At 38.6% G+C, this 24,674-nt stretch overlaps 1 protein-coding gene and 1 non-coding gene across 5 annotated transcripts in view; one reads left to right on the top strand and one right to left on the bottom strand.

Annotated features, from left to right (window-relative positions):
- Window positions 1-24,674, top strand: part of LOC102274366 (argonaute RISC catalytic component 3) — a 118,486-nt gene that overhangs the window by 4,941 nt on the left and 88,871 nt on the right. For 2 of the 4 annotated variants that reach the window (XM_070368441.1, XM_070368439.1), the window contains exons 1-2: window positions 23,095-23,207; window positions 24,468-24,590. Coding sequence is in view for 2 of the 4 variants with exons in the window: in XM_070368439.1 (XP_070224540.1) it covers window positions 24,541-24,590 (50 nt within the window). In the remaining 2 variants the exon portion in view is untranslated. Of the gene's footprint in view, window positions 1-23,035; window positions 23,208-24,467; window positions 24,591-24,674 lie in introns of those variants that run through there. The other 2 variants (XM_070368437.1, XM_070368438.1) reach the window with 2 other exon arrangements.
- TRNAD-AUC (transfer RNA aspartic acid (anticodon AUC)) lies at window positions 17,844-17,916 on the bottom strand. Its single transcript has one exon. It is a non-coding gene; the product is annotated as a tRNA-Asp (tRNA).

The raw sequence follows: 24,674 nt of genomic DNA, 5'->3' as shown, positions 1-24,674 counted from the left end.
TCTAGAATGTTAGTTTAATGAAATCGTAGGGAAGAATTCTTTGTTTTATGTCAGCCAGTTTTTCCCACATTATTTCTGAATTATTGAGTTCTTGAGAAATCAGAATATATCTGTAGAATATAGACTTTGGATGTTTTTATATTTTTCATTTTTGCAAGAAAATGTTCTCAACTGTAGGCTTACATAATTCTCCTTTTGAGTCATTACCAATATTTGATGTTTTAACTGATTTCTAAATCTAACAGCAGAAGTTCAGTAGTGTATCTCTCAATTTTAAAAAAGTTGAAGAATAGATTGCAAAATAGGTTTATATCTTAGCAGTGAAGTCCTTTTGTTTGAAGAAACTTCTAGCTTCTGAATTGGGACTTGCTATCTATCTGTATATTTGACATAAAATTACTCAGATTTTTCTAAATTTTTGCTTGGGTGATAATAAGTTTTTCAAAAGTTATCCAAACTTTAATTATAAAATAAATCTCAAGGCATTTCCATAGTGCATGGACTGTTTGTTTTCTGAAGGGGCGGGGGAGGGGGGACGGCGAGGTGGGGGAATGTCTTTGAAAAAATGGTTCCCCATATGGCATCTGAGAAATTTAACCCTGAACAGTCTGGATGTTCTAGAGTGCTGATTTAGCTACAGTGAATATAATAAATGTAATCTGATATGAGTACACTGTGTTTGTACAGGTTCATTGAAAAAATAGGTAGAATTAGTAGATAGGAAGTTATTAAAATCTCATGCCTTGTGAATTTAACTAGTAAACAGACATTTAATTATGTCAAGTTTTGAAGTCAACACAATATATATATTTTTTCAAAACAAAAATAGAAAACTTTTCCTGATTATAAAAGTATATGTTTATTGTTTTTTTAAAAGCAAACAGTATAGGAAAATCTAGAATAGAAATTAAAATAATATGATCTTATAATCCAGAGAAAACCATTGTTAATTTTTTCTTGTATATTTTCTTATATGTCTATCCATCATCATATTAATTGTTTTTAACCTGCTTTTTCTACTCAGTTATGTATCGTGGATATTTTTTTCTTATCATTACTTATATCTATGTAGCAATATTAGTTTTACTAATGCATAGCATTTAATTTTTAAATTTGTATTTTTTTTTTTTTGCCATGCCATTTGGCTTATGGGTTCATAGTTCCTGGACCAGGGATTGAACTTTGGCAGTAAAAGCACAGAGTCTTAACCAATGGACCACCAAGGAATTCTAGCATTTAATTTTATATTATTAGTCAGGCTTAACTGATGGCATTTAGATTTTTTCCATTTTTTAAATAAAATTTTAACTGAAACTTTGGTAAGTATCCTAATATATAGATCTTTGTATGGTGGTCCATTGATTGCTTTAGGATAAATTCCTAAAAGTAGAATTGATAAAATGAAGTATCCCATGAATATGCAAGTAAAAGTTCCCAGTGAAAATCCATAATTTGTTAATAGGCTATAGTTGATTCTGATTTGTTAATTGCTTATTTTTATTTATTTTTGTTGTTGTTGTTCATTGCTTATTTTTCATCAGTCACATTTGCTGTAGGCTGTAATTTAGCTTTGGATTCACAAGTAGAACATGTTAAATTCTTAGGTCAGTGAACACCACATACATATGCTTTGAAAATGTATAGTTTGAGGTTTATGTGGTTAGTTGTTATTTAGCCAATACTTGATATAGCTACCAGAAGAAAAGTTTGGGGTAGAAATTCCTGATAGTGCTTTTTATTTCTATTTAATTACATTTTTAACTCTAGTGGACAATATATGTATTTGTTAAATAACTAAAATATGGTTCAGTGGAAGTTTAATTTATTGTATTGACAGAATTACTTCTTCCATTAATATACATTAACTTTTTTTTTAATACTTTGAATTGATGGTTTTATAGTCAATAGAGTTCTGTTACATTGCTTATTCATGAAACAGAATTTTTATTTTTACCAGTTTGTATAAAAAGTATCAAGCAAAATAATGGTAACGGAATAAAAATGACAGTGTAATATAGTGTAGAAAGCATGGGTTTTGGAGACAAATCCTGGTTCTCAAATTAACATAATAATGATATGCCATTGCAGGTTCATCTATTGTAACAAATGTAACACGCTGATGTGGGGATATTGATAGTTGGGGAGGCTGTGCATAGGTGTGTGTAGCAGGCATATAGGCCATCTCTGCCTTCTGCTCAGTTTTACTGTGAACCCACAACTACTCTAAAAAATAAAATCTGTTAAAAGGAACTAACTGTGATTTTGGGTAGTACATTTAATCTTCCTTAACTTTAATTTCCTTATCTGTATAATGGCATAGTAAAGAGATTCAGTATGCAAAGGAAATACCATTCTTCACTTCCTAATTTGTAAGACATTTTACTATAGAAGATTGAGGGTGTATAGGCAGAACTGTAATAAACTCCCATATACTCATCACCCAAACCCAACATTCATCAACCCGTATCCAATCATGTCCATTCTACTTTCCTCTCTCCTGTATTTTTTGAAGTGTATTCTGGGCATAATATTTCATTTATAAATATCTGCTAAGTATATCTATAAGAGATATAGGGGACTTCCCTGGTGGCTCAGTCTTAAAGAATCTGCCTGCCAGTGCAGGGGACACAGGTTCAAATCCTCTTATGGGAAGATTCCACATGCTGCGGAGCAACTAAATCTGTGCTCCGCAACTACTGAGCCCGTGCTCTAGAGCCCAAGACCTGCCACTGCTGAAACCTGCACGCCAAGAGCCCATGCTCTGCAACAAGAGAAGCCAACAAAATGAGAAACCCGTGCACTGCAACTAAGAATAGCTTCTGCTCACCCAACTAGAGAAAGCCAGTACAAAGCAATGAAGACCCAACATGGCCAAAAATAAATAAATAATTTTTTTTTTTTTAAGAGAGAGAGAGAGAGAGGGAACTTCCCCGGTGATTAAGATTCTGGGTTTCCACTGTGGGGGGCGTGGGTTCAATACCTGGTTGGGGAACTAAGATCCCACAAGCTGTGAGATGCAGCCAAGAAATGAGAGATATGTACTCTTTAAATAAGCCACAGTACCATTCTTACAGCAGAATAGTAACAGCGTAATCATTTATATCAAATATCTAGTCAGTGTTCAGTTTCAGCTTGTCTCAGATATTATACTTTATTTTCTTAACAGTTTGCTTTTTAAAAATATATTTCATTTTTGAATCAGGATCCAAATAAATTCCCCACATTGTAAATGATTGTTACATATTTTAAGTATCTCTTAATTTGTAAGGTTTCTACCCTTTCCCCCTTTACAATGTATAGATTGTTTGTTCTTTTAGACTTACTCACAGTCTGGATTTGGCTAGTTCTGTCTTCATGGTATAATTTAACATGTTTCTCCAAGTTTACTGTAAACTTTTGTTGTTGTTGAGTCGCTAAGTCGAGTCCAACTCTGCGGCAACACGCCAGACTCCCCTGTCCTTCACTGTCTCCCAGAGTTTGCTCAAACTCATGTCCATTGAGTCATTGATGCCACCCAATCATCTCATCCTCTGTTGCTCCCTTCTTCTCCTGCCCTCAGTCTTTCCCAGCATCAGGGTCTTTTCGAATGAGTCAGCTTTTCACATCAGGTGGCCAAAGTATTGGAGCTTCAGCTTCAGCATCAGTTCTTCCGATGAGTATTCAGGGTTGATTTCCTTTAGGATTGACTGGTTTGATTTCCTTGCTATCCAAGGGACTCTCAAGAGTCTGCCCCAACACCACAGTTCAAAAGCATCAATTCTTCGACATTCACCCTTCTTTTTGGTCCACCTCTCACATCCATACATGACTACTGGAAAAGCCATAGCTTTGACTATACAGACCTTTGTTGGCAAAGTGATGTGTCTGCTTTTTAAAATGCTGTCTAGGTTTGTCATAGCTTTTCTTCCAGAGGGTAAGCATCTTTCAGTTTTGTGGCCGTAGTCACTGTCCACAGTGATTCTGGAGCCCCCCAAAAATAAAACCTGCCACTGTTTCCATTGTTTCCCCATTATTTGCCATAAAGTGATGGGACCAGATGCCGTGATCTTCATTTTTTGAATGTTGACTTTTAAGCCATTTTTTTTGCTCTCCTCTTCCACCTTCATTAAGAGGCTCTTTAGTTCCTCTTTGATTTCTGTCATAGGGTGGTGTCATCTGCATATCTGAGATTATTGATATTTCTCCCCGGCAGTCTTGATTCCAGCTTGTGATTCATCTAGCTCGACATTTCGCATGATGTACTCTGCATTTAAGTTAAATAAGCAGGGTGACAGTATACAGCCTTCACGTACTCCTTTCTCAATTTTGAACCAGGACCTAAAACTTGATCAGATTCAGGGCATTCTTTTTCTCTTTCTTTCTTTCTGCCCACGCCTTGTGGCATATGAGATCTTAGTTCCTTGACCAGGGATTGAACCTCCACACAGTGGAATGGGAAATCTTAAACACTGGACCACCAGGGAAGTACCCCCAGAGCATTCTTTTTGAACTTCACAAAGAATCAGTCAGGTTTTTGTTCCCAGCACTTTGCTAAAATTGCTCTTATCAAAGTCAACAAATTATTCGTTAAGTCCAGTGAAAGTCACTCGGTTGTGTCTGACTCTTTGAAACCCCATGGACTGTAACCTGCCAGGCTCCTCTGTTCGTGGAATTTTCTAGGCCAGAATACTGAAGTGGGTAGCTGTCTCCCCTTTACTTCTCCAGGGGATCGTCCCAACCAAGGGATCGAACCCAGGTCTCCTGCATTGCAGGTGGATTCTTTACCATCTGAGCCAGCAAGGAAGCCAGTTAAATCCACTAGTCAGTTCCCAAATCTTAATTTTGTCTCTTCACCCATATTTTATTACATTGCTTCCTTCTCGAAACACTGCTATTCCACTTGTCTTCCTGACTACCACATTCTCTAGGTCCTTCTCCAACCTTATTGGCTATTACTTTTCTTCTTCCTTTGCTGTTTCATCTTCATCTCCCCAGTCTCTAAACATTGGGAGTTTCTCAGGATTTATTAATATTCTTATGTATCCTGCCACAGTTTGGGTGATCACCTCTGGTTCAGTGGTTTCAAAAGCCACTAATATGCCAAGGACTGTCATATCTACATGTCCAGCCTATACCTCTTAAAATGTCCTAAAAATCTTCTTGATTTCTTCTCAAAACTTTCTATTATTCCTGAGTTATTCCTATCAGTATGTGACATTTCAAATTCTTTTAGTTGCTTAGACCAAAAAGCTTTTAGAGCTCTTTTCTTTCATACCCCACACCTAATCCATTAGCAGTTCCCACTAGGTCTCTTGTCTAAATATTTTCCACATTGACATCATTCCCATAGCTGCTACCACTGCTGCCCTAGCCAACATTATCTTTTGCCTGGAAAGTTGACTGGCCTACTAACTGATCTCTTTGCTTGTGCTTTTACGCATAATTTTTCAGACAGCAGTTAGAGTGATTGTTTAGAAAAGTTTAAGTCAGATCATAATGCTTCTAGATTCAGAACCCATTGTTGATTTCTCATATATCATAATCAGATCCAAAGACCTCATGGCTTGCAAATCCCGTGTGATCTGATCCCCCATTATCTTTCTGACCTCATCTCCTACTATTCTCTCCTGTTCACTTTGCTCCAGGCAGAATGGTCTGTTTGCTGTTCATTGAATACCAGGCAAGCTTTTTGCTTTATACTTGATTTTTCCTTTGCCTGGACTACTCTTTCAGCTATCTATAATACATGACTTTTTCTCTCACTTCTGTTTTCTGCCTCAGTTCAGTTCAGTCGCACAGTCATGTCCAACTCTTTGCAACCTCATTGACTGCAGCACACCAGGCCTCCCTATCCATCACGAACTTCCAGAGCTTGCTCAAACTCATGTCCATTGAGTCAGTGATATCATCCAACCATCTCATTCTCTGTCACCCCCTTATCCTCCTGCCTTCCATCTTTCCCAGCATCAGGGTCTTTTCCAATGAGTCAGTTCTTTGCATCAGGTGGCCAAAGTATTGGAGCTTCAGTTTCAGCATTAGTCCTTCCAATAAATATTCAGAACTGATTTCCTTGAGGATTGACTGGTTTGATCTCCTTGCAGTCCAAGGGACTCTCAGGAGTCTTTTCCAACACTACAGTTCTAAAGCATCAATTCTTCAGCACTGAGCTTCTTTATAGTTCATCTCTCGCATCCATACATGACTACTGGAAAAACCATAGCTTTGACTAGACAGACCTTTGTTGGTAAAGTAATCTCTCTGCTTTTTAATACGCTGTCTCGGTTTGTCATAGCTTTTCTTCCAAGGAGCAAGCATTTTTTAATTTCATGGCTGCAGTCACCATCTGCAGTGATTTTGGAGCCCAAGAAAATAAAGTCTGTCACTGTTTCCATTGTTTTCCCATCTATTTGCCATGAAGTGATGGGACCAGATGCCATGATCTTAGTTTTTTGAATGTTGAATTTTAAGCTAGCCTTTTCACTCTCCTCTTTCACTTTCATCAAGGGCCTCTTTAGTTCATTTTTGCTTTCTGCCATAAGAGTGGTGTCATCTGCATATCTGAAGTTATTGATATTTCTCCCGGCAGTCTTGATTCTGGCTTGTGCTTCATCCACCCCAGCATTTGGCATAATGTACTCTGCATATAAGTTAAATAAGCAGGGTGGCAGTATACAGCCTTTATGTACCTCTTTCCCAATTTTGAACCAGTCTGTTGTTCCATGTCTGGTTCTAACTGTTGCTTCTTGCCCTGCATACAGGTTTCTCAGGAGGCAGGTCAGGTGGTCTGGTATTCCCATCGCTTGAAGAATTTTCCATAGTTTGTTGTGATCCACATAGTCAAAGCCTTTAGTGTAGTCAGTGAAACAGAAATAGATGTTTTCTGGAATTCTCTTGCTTTTTTTTAATGATCCAGTGGATGTTAGCAGTTTGATCTCTGATTCCTTTGCCTTTTCTAAATCCGGCTTGATCATCTGGAAGTTCACAGTTCATGTACTGTTGAAGCCTGGCATGGAAAATTTTGAGCATTACTTTACTAGCATGTGAGATGAGTGCAATTGTGCGATAGTTTGAGCATTCTTTTGCATTGCCTTTCTTTGGGATTGGAATGAAAACTGACCTTTTCCAGTCCTGTGGCCACTGCTGAATTTTCCAAATTTGCTGGCATATTGAGTGCAGCACTTTCACAGCATCATCTTTTAGGATTTGAAATAGCTCAACTGGAATTCCATCACCTCCACTAGCTTTGTTCATAATGATGCTTCCTAAGGCCTACCTGACTTTGCATTCCAGGATGTCTGGCTCTCGGTGAGTGATCACATCATCCTACTTATCTAGGTCAGTTCTTCTGTGTATTCTTGCCACCTCTTCTTAATATCTTCTGCTTCTGTTAGGTCCATATTGTTTCTGTCCTTTATTTTGCCCATCTTTGCATGAAATGTTCCCTTGGTATGTCTAATTTTCTTGAAGAGATCTCTAGTCTTTTCTATTCTATTGTTTTCCTGTTTCTTTGCATTGATCACTGAGGAAGGCTTACTTATCTCTCCTTGCTATTCTTTGGAATTCTGCATTCAGATGGATATATGTTTCCTTTTCTTCTTTGCCTTTCTCTTCTGTTCATTTCTCAACTATTTGTAAGGCCTCCTCAGACAACCATTTTGCATTTCTTTTTCTTGGGGATGGTTTAGATCACGGCCTCCTGTACAGTGTTACAAACCTCCATCCATAGTTCTTCAGGCACTTTGTCTGTAAGATCTAATCCCTTGAATCTATTTGTTACTTCCACTGTATAATCATAAGGGATTTGATTTAGGTCATACCTGGATGGTCTAGTGGTTTTCCCTACTTTCTTCAATTTAAGTCTGAATTTGGCAATGAGTTTATGATCTGAGCCACAGTCAGCTCCTGGCCTTGTTTTTGCTGACTCTATAGAGTTTCTCCATCTTTGGCTGCAAAGAATATAATCAGTCTGATTTCGGTATTGACTGGGTTTTCTGCCTACTTGTCGCCTTTTCAAAGAGGACTTTTTTGACAGACCTAATATGGCTAGCTACCCCCTACCACATACGTACTGTCTATCCCCTTAACCCATCTTATTTTGTATAGCTTCCATGGGCAGAGGAGCCTGGTGGGCTACAGTCCATGGGGCTGTGAACAGTCGGACACAACTGAGCAATTGAGCACACACACTCATTTTTTATAGCAGTTATTATTACCTAACTGGCAAAAAAGAAATATAGTATAATATATCCTCCCACCCCTGTAAAATCTTCATGAGGATCAGGTCTTTATCGTATTTATTAAAATTACTATTCACCTGAACAATGCCTGGCACTTAATATACAGTAAATATTTGTTGAACACATTTATGAGTCAGGAAATAAATGACTTGATGAATGATAGCCTGTAGTGTAATGTGCTGATGAAAACTGCAGGCTCTGAAATCAGACTACTTATTTGCAAATCCTAGCTTTGCCATTTTCTTCCTGTGAACATGTTTTTTTAAAACATGTGCTCCTTGTGCTTCATTTTCCTCATTATAATATAGTACCTGATGCAAAAGTTATGTTGTAAGAAATCACCAAATGTATATCACATATATAATGCTCTGTATATGTTTCTGTTATTATTGTTGTAATTTGGGGATATCCCCCATTATATTATGAACTACTTCAGTAAAGTAATTGTGACTTATTAATTCATGTATCTATAAGACCTCGAACATAATATTTGTTCAATAAAAAGAATAGATAAATGACCTTTTATATTTCTGATTTTTAAAAAAAATTGTAGGTGCAATGAGTTTCATGAGAGAATAATGAATATAGAATAATAAAACATTTTTAAGCCTATCTTGATGGTTATCACATGTAAATAAAACGGCAGAAGGCGGGTTTTTTTTGTAACATATAAAAGATTTTAAAAAGTTGTAATGCCTAATGCTAGAGAGGGCATAGGAGAGAAAGAAATCTCGTGATAGTAATGTGTTCATATGCCAGTTTGGCAGAAAATACCAAGTCAGAAATATGTTTCTGTTCCTGTCCTTTGACCTGGTGGTAGGTCTATTTGTGACATTTGTCTGAGGGAAAATTTCTATATGCCAGTTTCCCTCTCTAGTTCCCCCAAATAAAACAGTAGGTGCTTGATGCAGAGAAATTTCCTTAGCATATTTATATGACATGTAGGAGTTTATTAATATTTATTGAAGAACTGCTGCTTTTTTTAATGACTTCTATGCCTGGCACATCTAGAATATATAGATCATTTTATCTCATTTTTAAAATAAGGTAACTGAATGTACTGCAGCATTATAAAGGCCATATTTGCCGAAGTCCACAGCTAGTATCATAGTCAATGTGAAAAACTGAAAGCTTTTCTTCTAAGATCAGGAACAAGACAAGAATGCCTACTGTCAACACTTTTTTTCAACTTAGTGCTGGGGACTTACCTGATGGCACAGTGGATAAGAATCTGCCTGCCAGTGCAGGGCACATGGGTTCGATCCCTGGTCTAGGAAGATTCCACACGCTGCAGAGCATGTACGCCCACGTGCCACAACTACTGAAGCCCGCACACCCTAGGGCCCTTGAGCTGCAGCTCCTGAGCCTGTGTGCTGCAAGTGCCAAAGCTGGTGTGGCTAGAGCCTGTGCTTCGCCACAAAAGAAGCCACCACAGTGAGGAGCCCACGCACCATGAAAAGGAGCCTCTGCTCACCACAAGTAAAGAAAACCCAAGCAAAGCAACAAAGACCCCACGTAGCCACAAATAAATAAGTAAAAGAGAAAATTGACTTTTATACCTTTAAAAATAACAACAGTGCTGGACAACCTAGCCAAAACAATTAGGTAAGAAAAAGAGTAGAAAAGGCATTCTTTTTTCTTTTTTTGCTATTACGATTGGTATTTATAGAGTATGCAGTAATACAGGAAAAATATTTGAGCTACACTGAAAAAAAATCAGAATACAAAAAATACATATAAACAGAAAACCACTACAATGTAGAAAAAAATTTTTATAAGAGAAGATTATACATAGAAACACCAGTGTTCAACATGGGTGATGGGACCACGGATTTTTTTCCTCTGCCATTACCAGGTATTTTCTGAACTGTATATAATTAACAATAAATCCCAATTTTAAAAACACTGCAAAATCCAGTTGAGATTTTTGCATAGAGCAAATTCAAAGAGTAAGTAAGAGAGTACACTGGAACACTGTGAGTGGAGTTTGTCAGTGTCAGGTCAGACTCAGGCTTTTCATCGCTCCTTACCAGCAAACTTGATAATGCTGCCCCAAAATGCTTTTCAAATAACAATTTATAACCACTGACTATATATTTGACCCACTGAAAAACACCCACCTTGGCTCCTGAAAGAAGCCCTGAGAACAGTGTGTGTGTGCTTAGTCACTTAGCTGTGTCCGACTCTTGGACCCCATAGACTGTAGCCTGCCAGGCTCGTCTGTCCACGAATTCTCCGGGCAAAAATACTGGAGTGGGATGCCATTTCCTTCTCCAGAATACTACCAGTGCTGAAACAAGCTGATGAACAATTCTTAACCCGTTCACACACTGGACTGGAAGGAGTAAAACTGTATTTGCAGATGATGTGCTATTATATATAGAAAACTCTAAATTGTGAAAAACTGTTGGAAATAATAATTGAATTTAGTAGAGTTGCATGACACAAAATCAACATACAAAGCCTAGTATATTTCTATATACTAACAACTATCAAAATGATAGAATTTTTAAAAATCCCAGTTACAGTAGCATCAAAAACAATAAAATGCTTATGGAAAGATACTCTATGCTCATGGATTGGAAGAATTAATATTGTTTAAATGTCCACACTATTCAAAGTTATCTACAGATTCAGTGCAGTCCATATCAAAATTGCAATGGCAAAAAAATAAATCGCAGGGCATTTTCTACAGAAATAGAAAAAGCAATACCGCAGAAGACCCCCAATGGCTAAAACAATCTTGAGAAAGATGAGCAAAGCTAGAGGCATCACACTTCGTGATTTCAAACTATTTTACAAAGCAATATCATAATAGTGTGGTATTGGCATAAAAATAGGCATATAGATCAATGTGAGCCTAAAAATAAACCCATGCATATCTACTCAGTTTTTGACAAAGGAGCAAAAAGTACACAGCGGGGAAAGGATAGTCTGTACAACAAATGGTGTTGGGAAAACTGGATAGCCATATGCAAAAGAATGAAACTAGACCCTAGCTTATACCATATATAAACATTAAAATGGATCAAAGACTAACAGAATACCTGAAACCATAAAACTAGAAGTTTTACTCCATAGCACCTAAGCTTCTTGACATTGGTCTTGACAGTGATTTTTTTTTAGCTTAATACCAAAAACCAAGTTAAGGCAACAAAAGCAAGAATAAGTGGGTAAGACTATATCAAAATAAGTCTCTGTTAGCAAAGAAAATCATTAACAAAAGGAAACTTTATAGAATGAGAGAAAATATTTGCAAACCACGTATCTGATGAAGGGTTAATATCCAGTATATACAAGAAGCTCTTACAACTCAATAGCAGAAAATAACTTGATTGAAAAATGGGCAAAGGACTTGGAATATACATTTTTCCAAAGAAGACATGCAAATGACCAACCAGTACATAAAAGGTGCTCAGCATTACCAGTTATCATAGAAATGCAAATCACAACCACAGTGAGATATAACCTCATACCTGTTGGGATGACATTTTATCAAAAAGACAAGATGATAAATGCCAGTGTGAGTGTGGAGAAAAGAGAACCCTTATACACTGTCGATGATAACATAAACTGGTACAGCCACTGTGGAAAACTGTGTGGAGGTTCCTCAAGAAATTTAAACTAGAGCTACCATATGCTCCTTTACCAGCTGGGGAAGAGTAGGGGGAGGGATAAATTCGGAGTTTGGGATTGACACGTACACGCCGCTGTTTTTAAAATAGCCAACAAGGACCTACTGTATAGCACAGGAAACTCTGCAATATTCTAAATGGGGAAAGAATTTAAGAAGTAATAGATGGATGTATATGTATAACTGAATCACTTTGCTGTGCATCTGAAACTAACAGAACATTGCTGCTGCTGCTGTTGCTAAGTCACTTCAGTAGTGTCCGACTCTGTGTGACCCCATAGATGGCAGCCCACCAGGCTACGCCATCCCTGGGATTCTCCAGGCAAGAACACTGGAGTGGGTTGCCATTTCCTCTAGAACATTGCTAATCAACTATATTCCAATATTAAGAAACAAAGAATAGAGCTGCCATGTGTCCCAGCAGTCCCACTTCTGAGTATATATCTGAAGGAAATGAAACCATTACCTTGAACCAATATCTGTACTTGACTGTTCATTGCAGCATTCACAGTAGCCAAGGTATGGAAACTATCTTAAATGTCCATCAGTGGATGAATTGAAACAAAATGTGGTATGTGTGTACACACACACACAGTGGAATATTGTTCAACCTTTGAAAAAGAAGGAAATCCTGTTACTTCTGACCATGGATGAGCCTAGCTGTCAATGAGCTAAGTATAATAAGACAAAGACAGATACTGCTTGGTATCACTCACATGTGGAGTCTTTAAAAAAAAAAGTAGAAAAATGGTTGTCAGGGGATGAGGGAAATAGAGAAAGGTTGGTACAAGTGTACATACTTTAAGATGAATAAGATTATACTGTGAGTAAGAGCTGCAGATTAATGTATACCATAGTGACTAGAATTCATTATACTGTGTTGTGTAATTGAAATTTGCTAAGAGTGTAGAACTTCAGTGTTTTAAATCCTCCCCTCCTTGCAAAAAGGTGAATATGTGAGGTGATGGATGTGTTAGTTAACTTGGTAGGAAGAATCTGTTCACAGTGCACAGGTCTATCAAACTATCATGTTGTATGCTGTAAATATCATTTAGAAAATTAATAGGCAAGTGAGTCAGAGTTGTGCCTTTTCCCTGATCATTAGATCTGAAATTTGAACTCAGATCTGAGACCATACTTCAGTTGAAGTAATTTAATATATTACTCTCTTTATATGTTAAGAGTTTAGCCTACTGCCCTCCAGGCTTATCCATGCAAATAACAGAAATCAAACTGAAACTAATTAAAGCAAAAGGGGTTTATTGACTCATGCAATCTAAGGAAGGTTGAGTGGCAGTAGGAAGAACAGATTTGCAGCTGAGCTCACATCTGGAGCAGTTGGAACTGGAAACTCATGGTATCAGACTACTACTCCATCTCTTATTTTGACTTCACTGTACATGTAGCTCTAGTATATGTAGTTTCCATTTTATCCTACTGTTGATTGGCTTTTTCTACACGTCAGAACATTTGATCTCCAATGGCTGTTATATCTCACAGCCTTAGTCCCTGAAGAGGAAATGCCTGATGGTTGTTTAGGTCCCAAGTTAAAAAAAAGTCCCAAGGGAAGGACTACTTATTAGTTTTTCTAGGTTCTGGTGTCTGTCCCTGGACCAGTCAATTGTGGGGCAAGTTCATGTAAGAACATATCAACTACAGGTATTCTTTAGTACTTGGGAAAGTGTACAGTATTCAAGAGAGTAGCCATGAGGTAGAGGAAAATGATGGTGTTGTGCTTGGCATACAGTCCTGTGAATATCCATTACAGTTGCTTGTTTCATTGTTTATAATAGTGAAAAATTGGAAGCAAGCTAAATATCCTGGAGTGAAGCTTGGTCAGTTGTAGTTCATCAACTTAATGGGTCATTAAATAGCTGTTAAAATTATGGTTATTAAGACCTTGGGCTTCCCTGATGGCTCAGTGGTAAAGAATCCGCCTGCCAGTGTAAGAGACACAGGGTCAGTCCCTGTGTCAGGAGGATCCCCTGTAGAAGGAAATGGTACCCCACTCCAGTATCCTTGCCTGGGAAAGCCTGAGGGCAGAGGAGTCTGGCAGGCTGTAGTCCATGGGGTCACAAAACAGTCAGATACAACTTAGCTACTACACAATAACATATGAAGATATGCTCATGATGCTACATTAAATGGGAACAGAATATAACATTTTATATACAGGAGCCTGGTAGGCTGCAGTCCATGGGGTCGCGAAGAGTTGGACACGACTGAGCGACTTCACTTTCACTTTTTCCTTTCATGCATTGGAGAAGGAAATGGCAACCCACTCCAGTGTTCTTGCCTGGAGAATCCCAGGGACGGGGGAGCCTGGCGGGCTGCCGTCTGTGGGGTCACACAGAGTCGGACACGACTGAAGCAACGCAGCAGCAGCAGCAGCAGCAGCATACAGTGTGTTTGCTACTGTGAAACTTCAAAATTCAGATTACTGAAACAGATTTACAAAGTCATATGACAGAGGATCGGGTTTCAAGCAGGAGACACAGGTTTGATCCCTGGGTCAGAAAGATCCCTGGAGAAGGAAATGGCAACCCATTCCAGTATTCTTGCCTGGGAAATCCCATGGGCAGAGGAACATGGTGGGCTACAATCCATGGAATCACAAAGAGTCAAACACAACTTAGAGACTAAACAACAACAGCATTGACAGAGGGTCACTGTGGTCCAAAGTCTGGTGCCTAACTTTGTAGATCCTGACCCTTTGTCTTGCCAGGCATCCAGAAACCATCATCACCATGAGGAACTGACTGATGCTAACCAGAGTTCACAGGAAACTGATATATAAATCATAATGTTAATCATTTGCAAAGAAAAATACTATTTCCAGAGCATCAAGCAGATTCATATTGACTAGTCATGAGGCAGCAAACTTCTCTCCCTCCAGTGGTCTATATGGGCATCCAGACAATAATTAGAAGATTGGTCTGAAATTGTGGAACCAGGAAAAGGGGCTTAATATGAGGCACTTGTAAGTATTAGGGATAGAAATATCACTCACTCACAAACTCTGTCCTCAGATCACTCAGTTTATATGAAAATACAGGTGTTAAATAGCTATAGAATTTTCTCTGTATAGAGTAGGCAGGCTATTTTATTAGGCTCAGAACTCCCACTAAAGAAAACTAAAATATCTGAATGAAATAGAACAAAATGTCTTATTAAAAGCATGGAATAATTAAGAATAGGTTGCTGAAAATCAGACATTCTGCATCACAACCACTAGTTGGGAGACTATTTGCCATTATGTTAAATGGGAGAAAGTATAATGTGTTAGATATTGGCCTAACCTCAACTGATTTCCCCAAATGAGAAATTGATGCTGGGAAGGACTGAAGGCAAAAGGAGAAGAGGGTGACAGAGGATGAGATGGTCAGATAGCATTACTAACTCAATGGACATGAGTTTGAGCAAACTCCAGGAGATAGTGGCCAACAGAGGAGCTGGTGTGCTGTAATCCATGGGGTCTCAAAGAGTTGGACACAACTTAGCAACTGAACAATAACAACTAACTTAAGTACATTAACACACTGTACATCTATCAGAGTGTCATGTTAGGATGTAAAATGCTTAGGAACATCTTTCCTGATCACGATAATTAATATGGTTGGTTATAAACAGTTGTTTTGTGAGTAGTACATGACAAATGGATGAGCTTTTAAAAAATTATCATTTTACTGCATTCTTTCCTTAAATTGAAATATAATTGATATATGTTTCAGATGTACAACATGATTCAGTATTTGTAAATATTACCTCCACAATAAGGAGGTAATAACATCTGTCAACATAGTTAGAAATTTTTTGTGATGAGAATGTTTAAGGTCTACTTTTTTTTCTACTTTCAAGTATACAGTACAGTATTATAAACTATAGTCATCATGTTGTACATTACATCCCTGCTGCTGCTACTGCTGCTAAGTCGCTTCAGTCGTGTCCGACTCTGCAACCCCGTAGACGGCAGCCTACCAGGGTCCCCCGTCCCTGGGACTCTCCAGGCAAGAACCCTGGAGTGGGTTGCCATTTCCTTCTCCAATGCATGAAAGTGAAAAGTGAAAGTGAAGTCGCTCAGTCATGTCCCACTCTTATCGACCCCATGGACTGCAGCCTACCAGACTCCTCCATCCATGGGATTTTCCAGGCAAGAGTACTGGAGTGGGGTACCATTGCCTTCTCCACATTACATCCCTAAGACTTACTTATTTTGTAACTGAAAGTTTGTACTTGTGATCCCCTTCGCTCATTTTGCCTACTCCCATAATGCTAAAGAGGGCTTCCCAGGTGGTGCTAGTGATGAGGAGTCTGCCTACTAGTGCATGAGAGGCAAGAGACTCAGATTCGATCCCTGTGTTGGGAAGATCCCCTGAAGTAGGAAATGGCAACCACTCCAGTATTCTTGCCTGGAAAATTCCATGGACAGAGGAGTGGCAGGCTACAGTCCATGGGACTGCAAAGAGTCAGATGCAACTGAGCGACTGAGCACACACATGGTGATAAAGAATCTGCCTGTCAGTGTGTGAGAGGCAAGAGACTTGGGTTTGATTTCTTGGACAGGAAGATCCCCTGGAGAAGGGAATGGCAACCCACTCTGGTATTCCTACCTTGAAAATTCCATGGATAGAGAAGCCTGACAGGCTGTGGTCTATGGGGTCACAAAGAGTCGGACACAACTGAGCATGTGTGCACCTCTGGCAACCACCAGTCTCTTCTCTGTTATCTATGAGGTTGGGTTTTGTTTTTTTTTCTCTCTCTGTCTCTTACATTCCACACACAGATGAGGTCATGTGGCTTTGTCTTTCTCTGTCTGATTTGTTTCACTTAGCATAATGTTTTCAAGGTCCATCCATGTTTCAGATGGCAAGATTTCCCTTTTTATGACTAAATAATTTTCCATTTTGTATATAGAGCACATTTTGTTTATCCATTCATCCAATGGACACCTAGGTTGTTTCCATATCTTGACTGTTGTACGTAATACTGCGGTGAACGTGAGAGTGGATATGTCTTTTTAGGTTGCTGTTTTCCTTTTCTTTAGATAAATATCCAGTAGTGGAATTGCTGGTGGTTCTTCTAGTTTTAATTTTTAAGGGAATCTTCATTCTGTTTTTCATGGTACATGTACCAGTTTACATTCCTACCGATAGTGCACAAGGGTTTCCTTTCTCCACATTCTTGCCAACACTTGTTATTTCTTGTGTTTTGATAATAGCCATTCTAAGATGTGAGGTGATGTCTTATTGTGGTTTTGACTTGTATTTTCCTGGTGATTAATGATGTTGAGTGTCTTTTCATGTGCCTGTAGTCCATCTGCATGTCTTCTTTGGGAAAATATCTGTGCAGAGCCTCTGCCCATTTTTTTAATTGGATTTTTTTTTCCTGTTGAGTTTTATGAGTTCTTTATGTATTTTAAGTATTAACCCCTTATCAAATATGTGTTTTGCGAATGTATTTTCTCAGTTTATGCTTGTATATTCATTCTCTTGTAGAACAGGTTTTATTTTTAATGAAAACATCAATTTTTTATTTAATATGTTGTGCTTTTGGTATCTATGTGTTTCTCCTAAAAAGTCATCACCAATGAACACTGGGGTACATGTGTCTTTTTAAGTATACATTACCATATGTAAAATAGACAGCTAATGGGAAGCTGCTGTATCACACAGGGAGCTCAGTGCCGTGCTCCATGACAGCCTAGAGGGCTGGGATGGGATAGGGTGTGGGAGGGAAGTTCAAGTGGGAGGGGACATATGTATATATAAGTATACATATATATTCACATCGTTGTATGCCAGAGATCAACACAACATTGTAAAGCAATTATCCTCCAATTAAAAATTAAAAAATGTTTAAAAATCATCATCAAGGTCACTTATGTTTTGAACTAGGAGTTGAGTAGCTCTGCATTTTACGTTGAGGTTCACGAGCCATTTGAGTTTGTTTTGTTTGGGGTTTTTGACCATACTGTGTGTCTAGTGGGATCTTAGTTCCCTGACCAGGGATTGAACCTGGGCCCTCAGCAGTGATAGTGTAGAGTCCTAACCACCGGACCACCAGGGAATACCCTGAGTTAGTTTTTGAAAAAAGTTTTAGATCTGTGTCCAGATTCTTTTCTTCTTTTTTTTCTTTAACACGTGGATATCCATTTGTTTAACAGCACCATATTTTTAAAATGTCCTTTTTCCATTGAATTGCCTTTGCTCCTCTGTCAAACATGAGTTGACTGTGTGGTTCAATTTTGGGGCTATCAGTTCTGTTCCTCAGATCTATTTTTCTGTTTTTTAATAAAAACCACACTAAAGTAATGCTAAAAATTCTGCAAGCCAGGCTTCAGCAATATGTGAACCGTGAAATTCCAGATGTTCAAGCTGGTTTTAGAAAAGGCAGAGGAATCAGAGATCAAACTGCCAACATCTGCTGGATCATCGAAAAAGCAAGAGAGTTCCAGAAAAACATCTATTTCTGCTTTATTGACTATGGCAAAGCCTTTGACTGTGTGGATCACAATAAACTGTGGAAAATTCTTCAAGAAATGGGAATACCAGACCACCTGACCTGCCTCTTGAGAAACCTATATGCAGGTCAGGAAGCAACAGTTAGAACTGGACATGGAACAACAGACTGGTTCCAAATAGGAAAAGGAGTATGTCAAGGCTGTATATTATCACCCTGCTTATTTAACTTATATGCAGAGTACATCATGAGAAACGCTGGGCTGGAAGAAGCACAAGCTGGAATCAAGATTGCCGGGAGAAATATCAATCACCTCAGATATGCAGATGACACCACCCTTATGGCAGAAAGTGAAGAGGAACTCAAAAGCCTCTTGATGAAAGTGAAAGAGGAGAGTGGAAAAAGTTGGCTTAAAGCTCAACATTCAGAAAACAAAGATCATGGCATCCGGTCCCATCACTTCATGGGAAACAGATGGGGAAACAGTGGAAACAGTGTCAGACTTTATTTTTGGGGGCTCCAAAATCACCGCAGGTGGTGATTGCAGCCATGAAATTAAAAGACACTTACTCCTTGAAAGAAAAGTTATGACCAACGTAGATGGCATATTGAAAAGCAGAGACATTACTTTGCCAACAGAGGTCTGTCTAGTCAAGGCTATGGTTTTTCCTGTGGTCATGTATGGATGTGAGAGTTGGATTGTGAAGCAAGCTGAGTGCCGAAGAATTGATGCTTTTGAACTATGGTGTTGGAGAAGATTCTTGAGAGTCGCTTGGACTGCAAGGAGATCCAACCAATCCATTCTAAAGGAGATCAGTCCTGGGTGTTCTTTGGAAGGACTGATGCTGAAGCTGAAACTCCAATACTTTGGCCACCTGATGCGAAGAGTTGACTCATTGGAAAAGACTCTGATGCTGGGAGGGATTGGGGGCAGGAGGAGAACGGGACGACAGAGGATGAGATGGCTGGATGGCATCACCGACTTGATAGACGTGAGTTTTGAGTGAACTCCGGGAGTTGGTGATAGACAGGGAGGCCTGGCGTGCTGCAATTCATGGGGTCGCAGAGTCGGACATGACTGAGCAACTGAACTGACTGAACTGAACATTTCTATTATTGTAGTCTTACATATTAGCACCAAAAAACCCCCCAAAAAACTTAGGTATGAATCTAACAAAATATGTATAAGATGTATGTGAAGGAAACTGTGAAACTTTGATTAAAAAAACAAAGAAAATCTGTGGTTTGGTGGTGTAGTCTCTAAGTTGTACCCGACTCTTGTGACCCCATGGACTATATAGCCTGCAAGGCTCTTCTGTCCATGGGATTTCCCAGGCAAGAATACTGGAATGGGTTGCCATTTCCTTCTCCAAAAGAAAATCTAAATAGAGATATTCTATTATACATGGGTAGGAAGACTCATTATCATAAAGATCTTAGTTCTTCTCAACTTGATTTATGTATTTAGCACAATTCTAAACAAAATCTCAGCAAGTTATTTTATGGACATTGAGAAACTGATTGTGAAGTTTATATGGAAAGACAAAAATACCCAGAAGAGCTACATGATATTAAAGGAGATTAAAGTCATAGAACTGATTGACAGTACCTGATTTCAAAGCTTACTATAAAATATCGTAATCAAGACAGTATATGTTATTGACAAAAGGATAGATACATCAGTGAAACAAAATAGCACAGCAGAGTGAGTTCCAATCCCAGTTCTGCTACTAAAACAAAAAGACATCCTACGGACTGGAAGAAAATATTTGCAAATGATTCAACCAACAGGGGCTTAATTTCCAAAAATACAAACAGCTCCTACAATTGCATAACCATAAAAAAAAATAACAAACAAAAACCCACTCAAAAAAACAGAGTACCTAAATAGACATTTTCCCAAAGAAGACATACAGAGGAAAACATGCTCCACATCACTAATTAAAAATGCAAGTGAAAACTGTAATGAGGTATCACCTCAGGCCAGTCAGAATGACCATCATCAAAATGGCCATCCTACACATTGTTGGAGAGGGTGTGGAGAAAAAGGAACCCCCTACAGCGTTGGTGGGAATGTAAATTGTTGCCGCCACTATGGAAAACAGTATGGAAGTTCCTCAAAAACTAAAAATAGAGTTATCATATAATCTAGCAATCCCAGTCCTGGGCGAGTACCCATACAAAACTATAATTCAAAAAGATACATGAACCCCTAATTCATAGCGGCACTATTTACAATATCCAAGGCATAGAAACAACCCAAATGTCCAACAGCAGTTGAATGGATAAAGAAGACGTGAGTTACATATATGGGCTTCCCTGGTGGTCAGCTGGTAAAGAATCCACCTGCAGTGCGGGAGACCTGGGTTCCATCCCTGGGTTGGGAAGATTCCCCTGGAGAAGGGAAAGGCTACCCACTCCAGTATTCTGGCCTGGAGAATCCCATGGACTGTATAGCCCATGGGGTCACAAAGGGTCGGACACGACTGAGTGACTTTCACTCCACTCCACTTCACTTCTTCATACATGGAATATTACTCAACCATTATGTGTATATAAATATATATAGATAAAGAAGATATGTTACATATATGTAACATAATATTATGTTATTATGCAGCCATTAAAAAGAGCAAAATAATGCCATTTGCAGCAATATGGATGGACCTAGAGATTATCATATTAAGCAAAGTAAGTCAGAAAAAGATAGGGACTTCCCTGGTGATCCAGCGGCTAAGACTCCATTCTCCCAACGAAGATCGCTTGGGTTTAATCCCTGGTTAGGGAACTGGATCCCACATGCTGCAACTGAGGGTTCACATACCTCAACTACAAGAATCCTGCATGCTACAGTGAAGACCTGGCACAGCCAAATAAATATTTTTTTTTTAAAGAGACAAATGCCATGTGATATCACTTATATGTGGAATCTAAAATACAACACAAATGAACATGTCTAGAAAACAGAAACAGACTCACAGACATAGAGAACAGACTTGTGGTTGCCAAGGAAGAAGCAGGTTGGCAGCGGGAAGGACTGGAGTTTGATAGCAGATGGCAACTATTATATGTAGGATAGATAAACAACAAGGTCCTACTGTATAGCTCAAGGAACTATTTTCAGTGTCCTGTGATAAACCAAAATGGAAAAGAATATGAAAACGGATGTATAACTGAGTCACCTTGCTGTAAAGCAGAAATTAAACACATTGTAAATCAACTATACTTCAGTAATGTTTAAAAAATAAAAATAATTGTTATAAGATGTAGTAAGAGCTTGGTAAATTTTATCTATTGTTTATGTTCTGATTTGATCCTGACAAGATTCATGAAAAAGGCAGATTAGGTATTATTTCCGTTTTATAGATCAGGAAATAGAATTTAAGGGCTATTGTTGCTGCTTAGTCGATTCAGTCGTGTCCGACTCTGTGCGACCCCAGAGACGGCAGCCCACCAGGTTCCCCCGTCCCTGGGATTCTCCAGGCAAGAACACTGGAGTTGGTTGCCATTTCCTTCTCCAATGCATGAAAGTGAAAAGTGAAAGTGAAGCCGCTCAGTTGTGTCCGACTCTTAGCGATCCCATGGACTACAGCCCACCAGGCTCCCTCCGTCCATGGGATTTTCCAGGCAAGAGTACTGGAGTGGGGTGCCATTTTCTTCTCCTTAAGGGCTATTACTGTGTAACGAAGAGCAAGTGGTTAGGGGCTTCCCTGGTGGCTCTAGTGGTAAAGAACCTGTCTGCCAGTTCAACAGAGGCCAGTTCAATCCCTGAGCCAAGAAGATCCTTTGGAGTAAGAAATGGTAACTCCAGTATTCTTGTCTGGTGAATCCCATGGACAGAGGAGCTTCGCAGGCTACAGTCCATGGGGCTGCAAAGAGTCGGACATGACTGAGCAATTAACACACACTTACTTTGTTTATTGTGAATAGTACTGCTATGAGCATAGGTATATAATTATCAATAGCCCACTTTCAGTTTTTTTGGGGTTATACCCAGAAGTAGATAATAGATCTATTGTATCATATGATAATTCTGCTTTTAATGTTTTGAGGAACCACTCTACTGTTTTCCAAAGCAGCTGTACCATTTTATATTTTATCAACAGTTTTTCAAATTTTATCTGCTTTTGTGTACCAGTAAGCTGTATTTTTCTAAGACTTTGTCTAATTCATCAAACTTTCAAATTTATTAAGTGTTTGTAATGTCTTTGGTATTTGTGGTAATACATTTTTTCCATTTATATTGGTTACTTCAACCTTTTTTCTCATGTTATAAAAGTTTGTGTTGTCTGGAATTTATCACTTTATTTATCTTTTCAAGTAATTGATTTTGTGCTTTGTTGATCTTTTTTTTGTTTGTTTGTTTATTTTGTTCATTTGCTCTTACCCTTCTGTAAGATTATTCTGCTGTTGGTCACACACTCTTTGGATACGAGTGGTTTGTGGATTTGTGGTTTGCTTATGCTCACCTGGGTTTGTGGGATTGTTTTTTCCACCCGTTCCAAAACAATTTTTCAGAGGTACCCCGTTTTTTTCTCTGTATGTTTTAATGAAGAAAGTAAATTGGAGTGAAAGAAAGGGGTCTTAGAATTGACATCATTTTTCAGCACTAGGCTTTAGTCATTATCAGCCGTACTTAAAATTCTAACCTACTCTGGTTGACAGGATTATCAAACACAGCTTGTAACAGTGTTTCTGTCTCTCTTTTTTTCCCCTTCCCTGGCAGGACCCGTTGGGGCCCAGCCCCTACTCATGGTGCCCAGAAGACCTGGCTATGGCACCATGGGCAAACCCATTAAATTGCTGGCTAACTGTTTTCAAGTTGAAATTCCAAAGATTGATGTCTACCTCTATGAGGTAGATATTAAACCAGACAAGTGTCCTAGGAGAGTGAACAGGTAAGAATCAAGAAGTCACAGAGATCTTTTGCTGTTGGTTTTTGTCTTTGCTTTAGAAATTATGTTTATCTTATATGTCTAAATAGCAGTGTTTAATGTCTAAATTTGACCAAGAACACATGGTAATTTTCTTTGAAATTGACTGTACTTCAGAGGTGTGATAATGGGGGAAATCTACAAATAGTCTTGAAATTTTTCTGTTACAGTAACCTTATATGTTTTCTCTGTGATAATAGAAAAGGTCCAACTCATTGTTACGTGCTCTTAAAATCAGACTGAACATTTTTTTCCTTTGCTATTAGGTAATATCTATCTGTGCTTTTCTTTTCTCTTCCCACCTACCTTGAACTTATTTACCCCTTCTGTAATATTCCCTTTGAGACAATGGTGATTGTCATGATTTTATGCCTTCCCATCCTCAACTCCTCTAACTGTTCCCTACTCTTATACAGGAATAAATATATATGATATATAAAGATTTGCAGTCTGCTGTTAATAAGCTTCTCTCACTCCCTCCAAATACTATGGATGTGGATATGGTTTATGTAATATAGGAAATGTGAAAGGAATTTATGACATGATGTACACCACAAAGGAGGTTTTTTTAATTGAAGTATACTTGCTTTACAATGTTGTGTTAGTTTCTGCTGTACAATAGCATGAATCATCTATAAGTATACATAGACTCCCTCCCTCTTGAACCTCCCTCCCACTCCCTCCAGGTCATCACAGAGCGCTGAGCTGAGCTCCCTGTGCTGTTCAGCAGCTTCCCACTAGCTGTCTGAGTAGTGTACATATGTCAGTGCTACTCTCTAAATTTGTACCACCCTCTTCTTGCCCCCTCCTGTGAGATAAGATCCATAAGAAATATGAAATAAATTAGTACTAAGAATCTTTGTAATAACATGTAACAGAAAACCCCTATCATATGAATGTTACAATTAACGTAATAACAGAGTTCTTTCTGAGGTCAGGAGGCAAGTTGTAGAGTATTACAAGTGGAGAAACCTAAGGTATCAACTAATCTGATACCTTTTTTTCCCCCATACCTTTTTTATAGCTGAAATCAAGAAAGGTTGAGAGGCTTATTCAACAACGCTTACTAGTAGCAAATGTGAGACCAGAACTCCAGAATCCTGACTTGATAGTCGTTAAGAAATAATTTGTAAAGCAAGAAGGGAAGGAATTGAATTAATCTAAAGAGTTGGTAGAATTGCAGATAGCTGTAGTAAAGAAAGCACTTTTTGTTTTGTTTTTAAGATAAGGCAGCAGTAACAAAGATACAAACTCCAGGAGATAGTGAAGGACAGGGAAGCCTGGCGTGCTGCAGTCCATGGGGTCGCAAAGAGTCGGACATGACTTAGCGACTGAACAACAACAAAGGTATGGCAGTTGAGGAGAACCAGGTGTACTGACCTAAGCCAGGCTCAAAGGGGAGGTTCTAGTCAGTTACTGCAGTGCTTGCCA

This window comes from Bos mutus, chromosome 3 (genome assembly GCF_027580195.1).
Source record: "Bos mutus isolate GX-2022 chromosome 3, NWIPB_WYAK_1.1, whole genome shotgun sequence".
Classification (NCBI taxonomy): domain Eukaryota; kingdom Metazoa; phylum Chordata; class Mammalia; order Artiodactyla; family Bovidae; genus Bos; species Bos mutus.
Note: the sequence above shows the minus strand (reverse complement) of the source record. Positions and strands in the feature narration are given on the sequence as shown.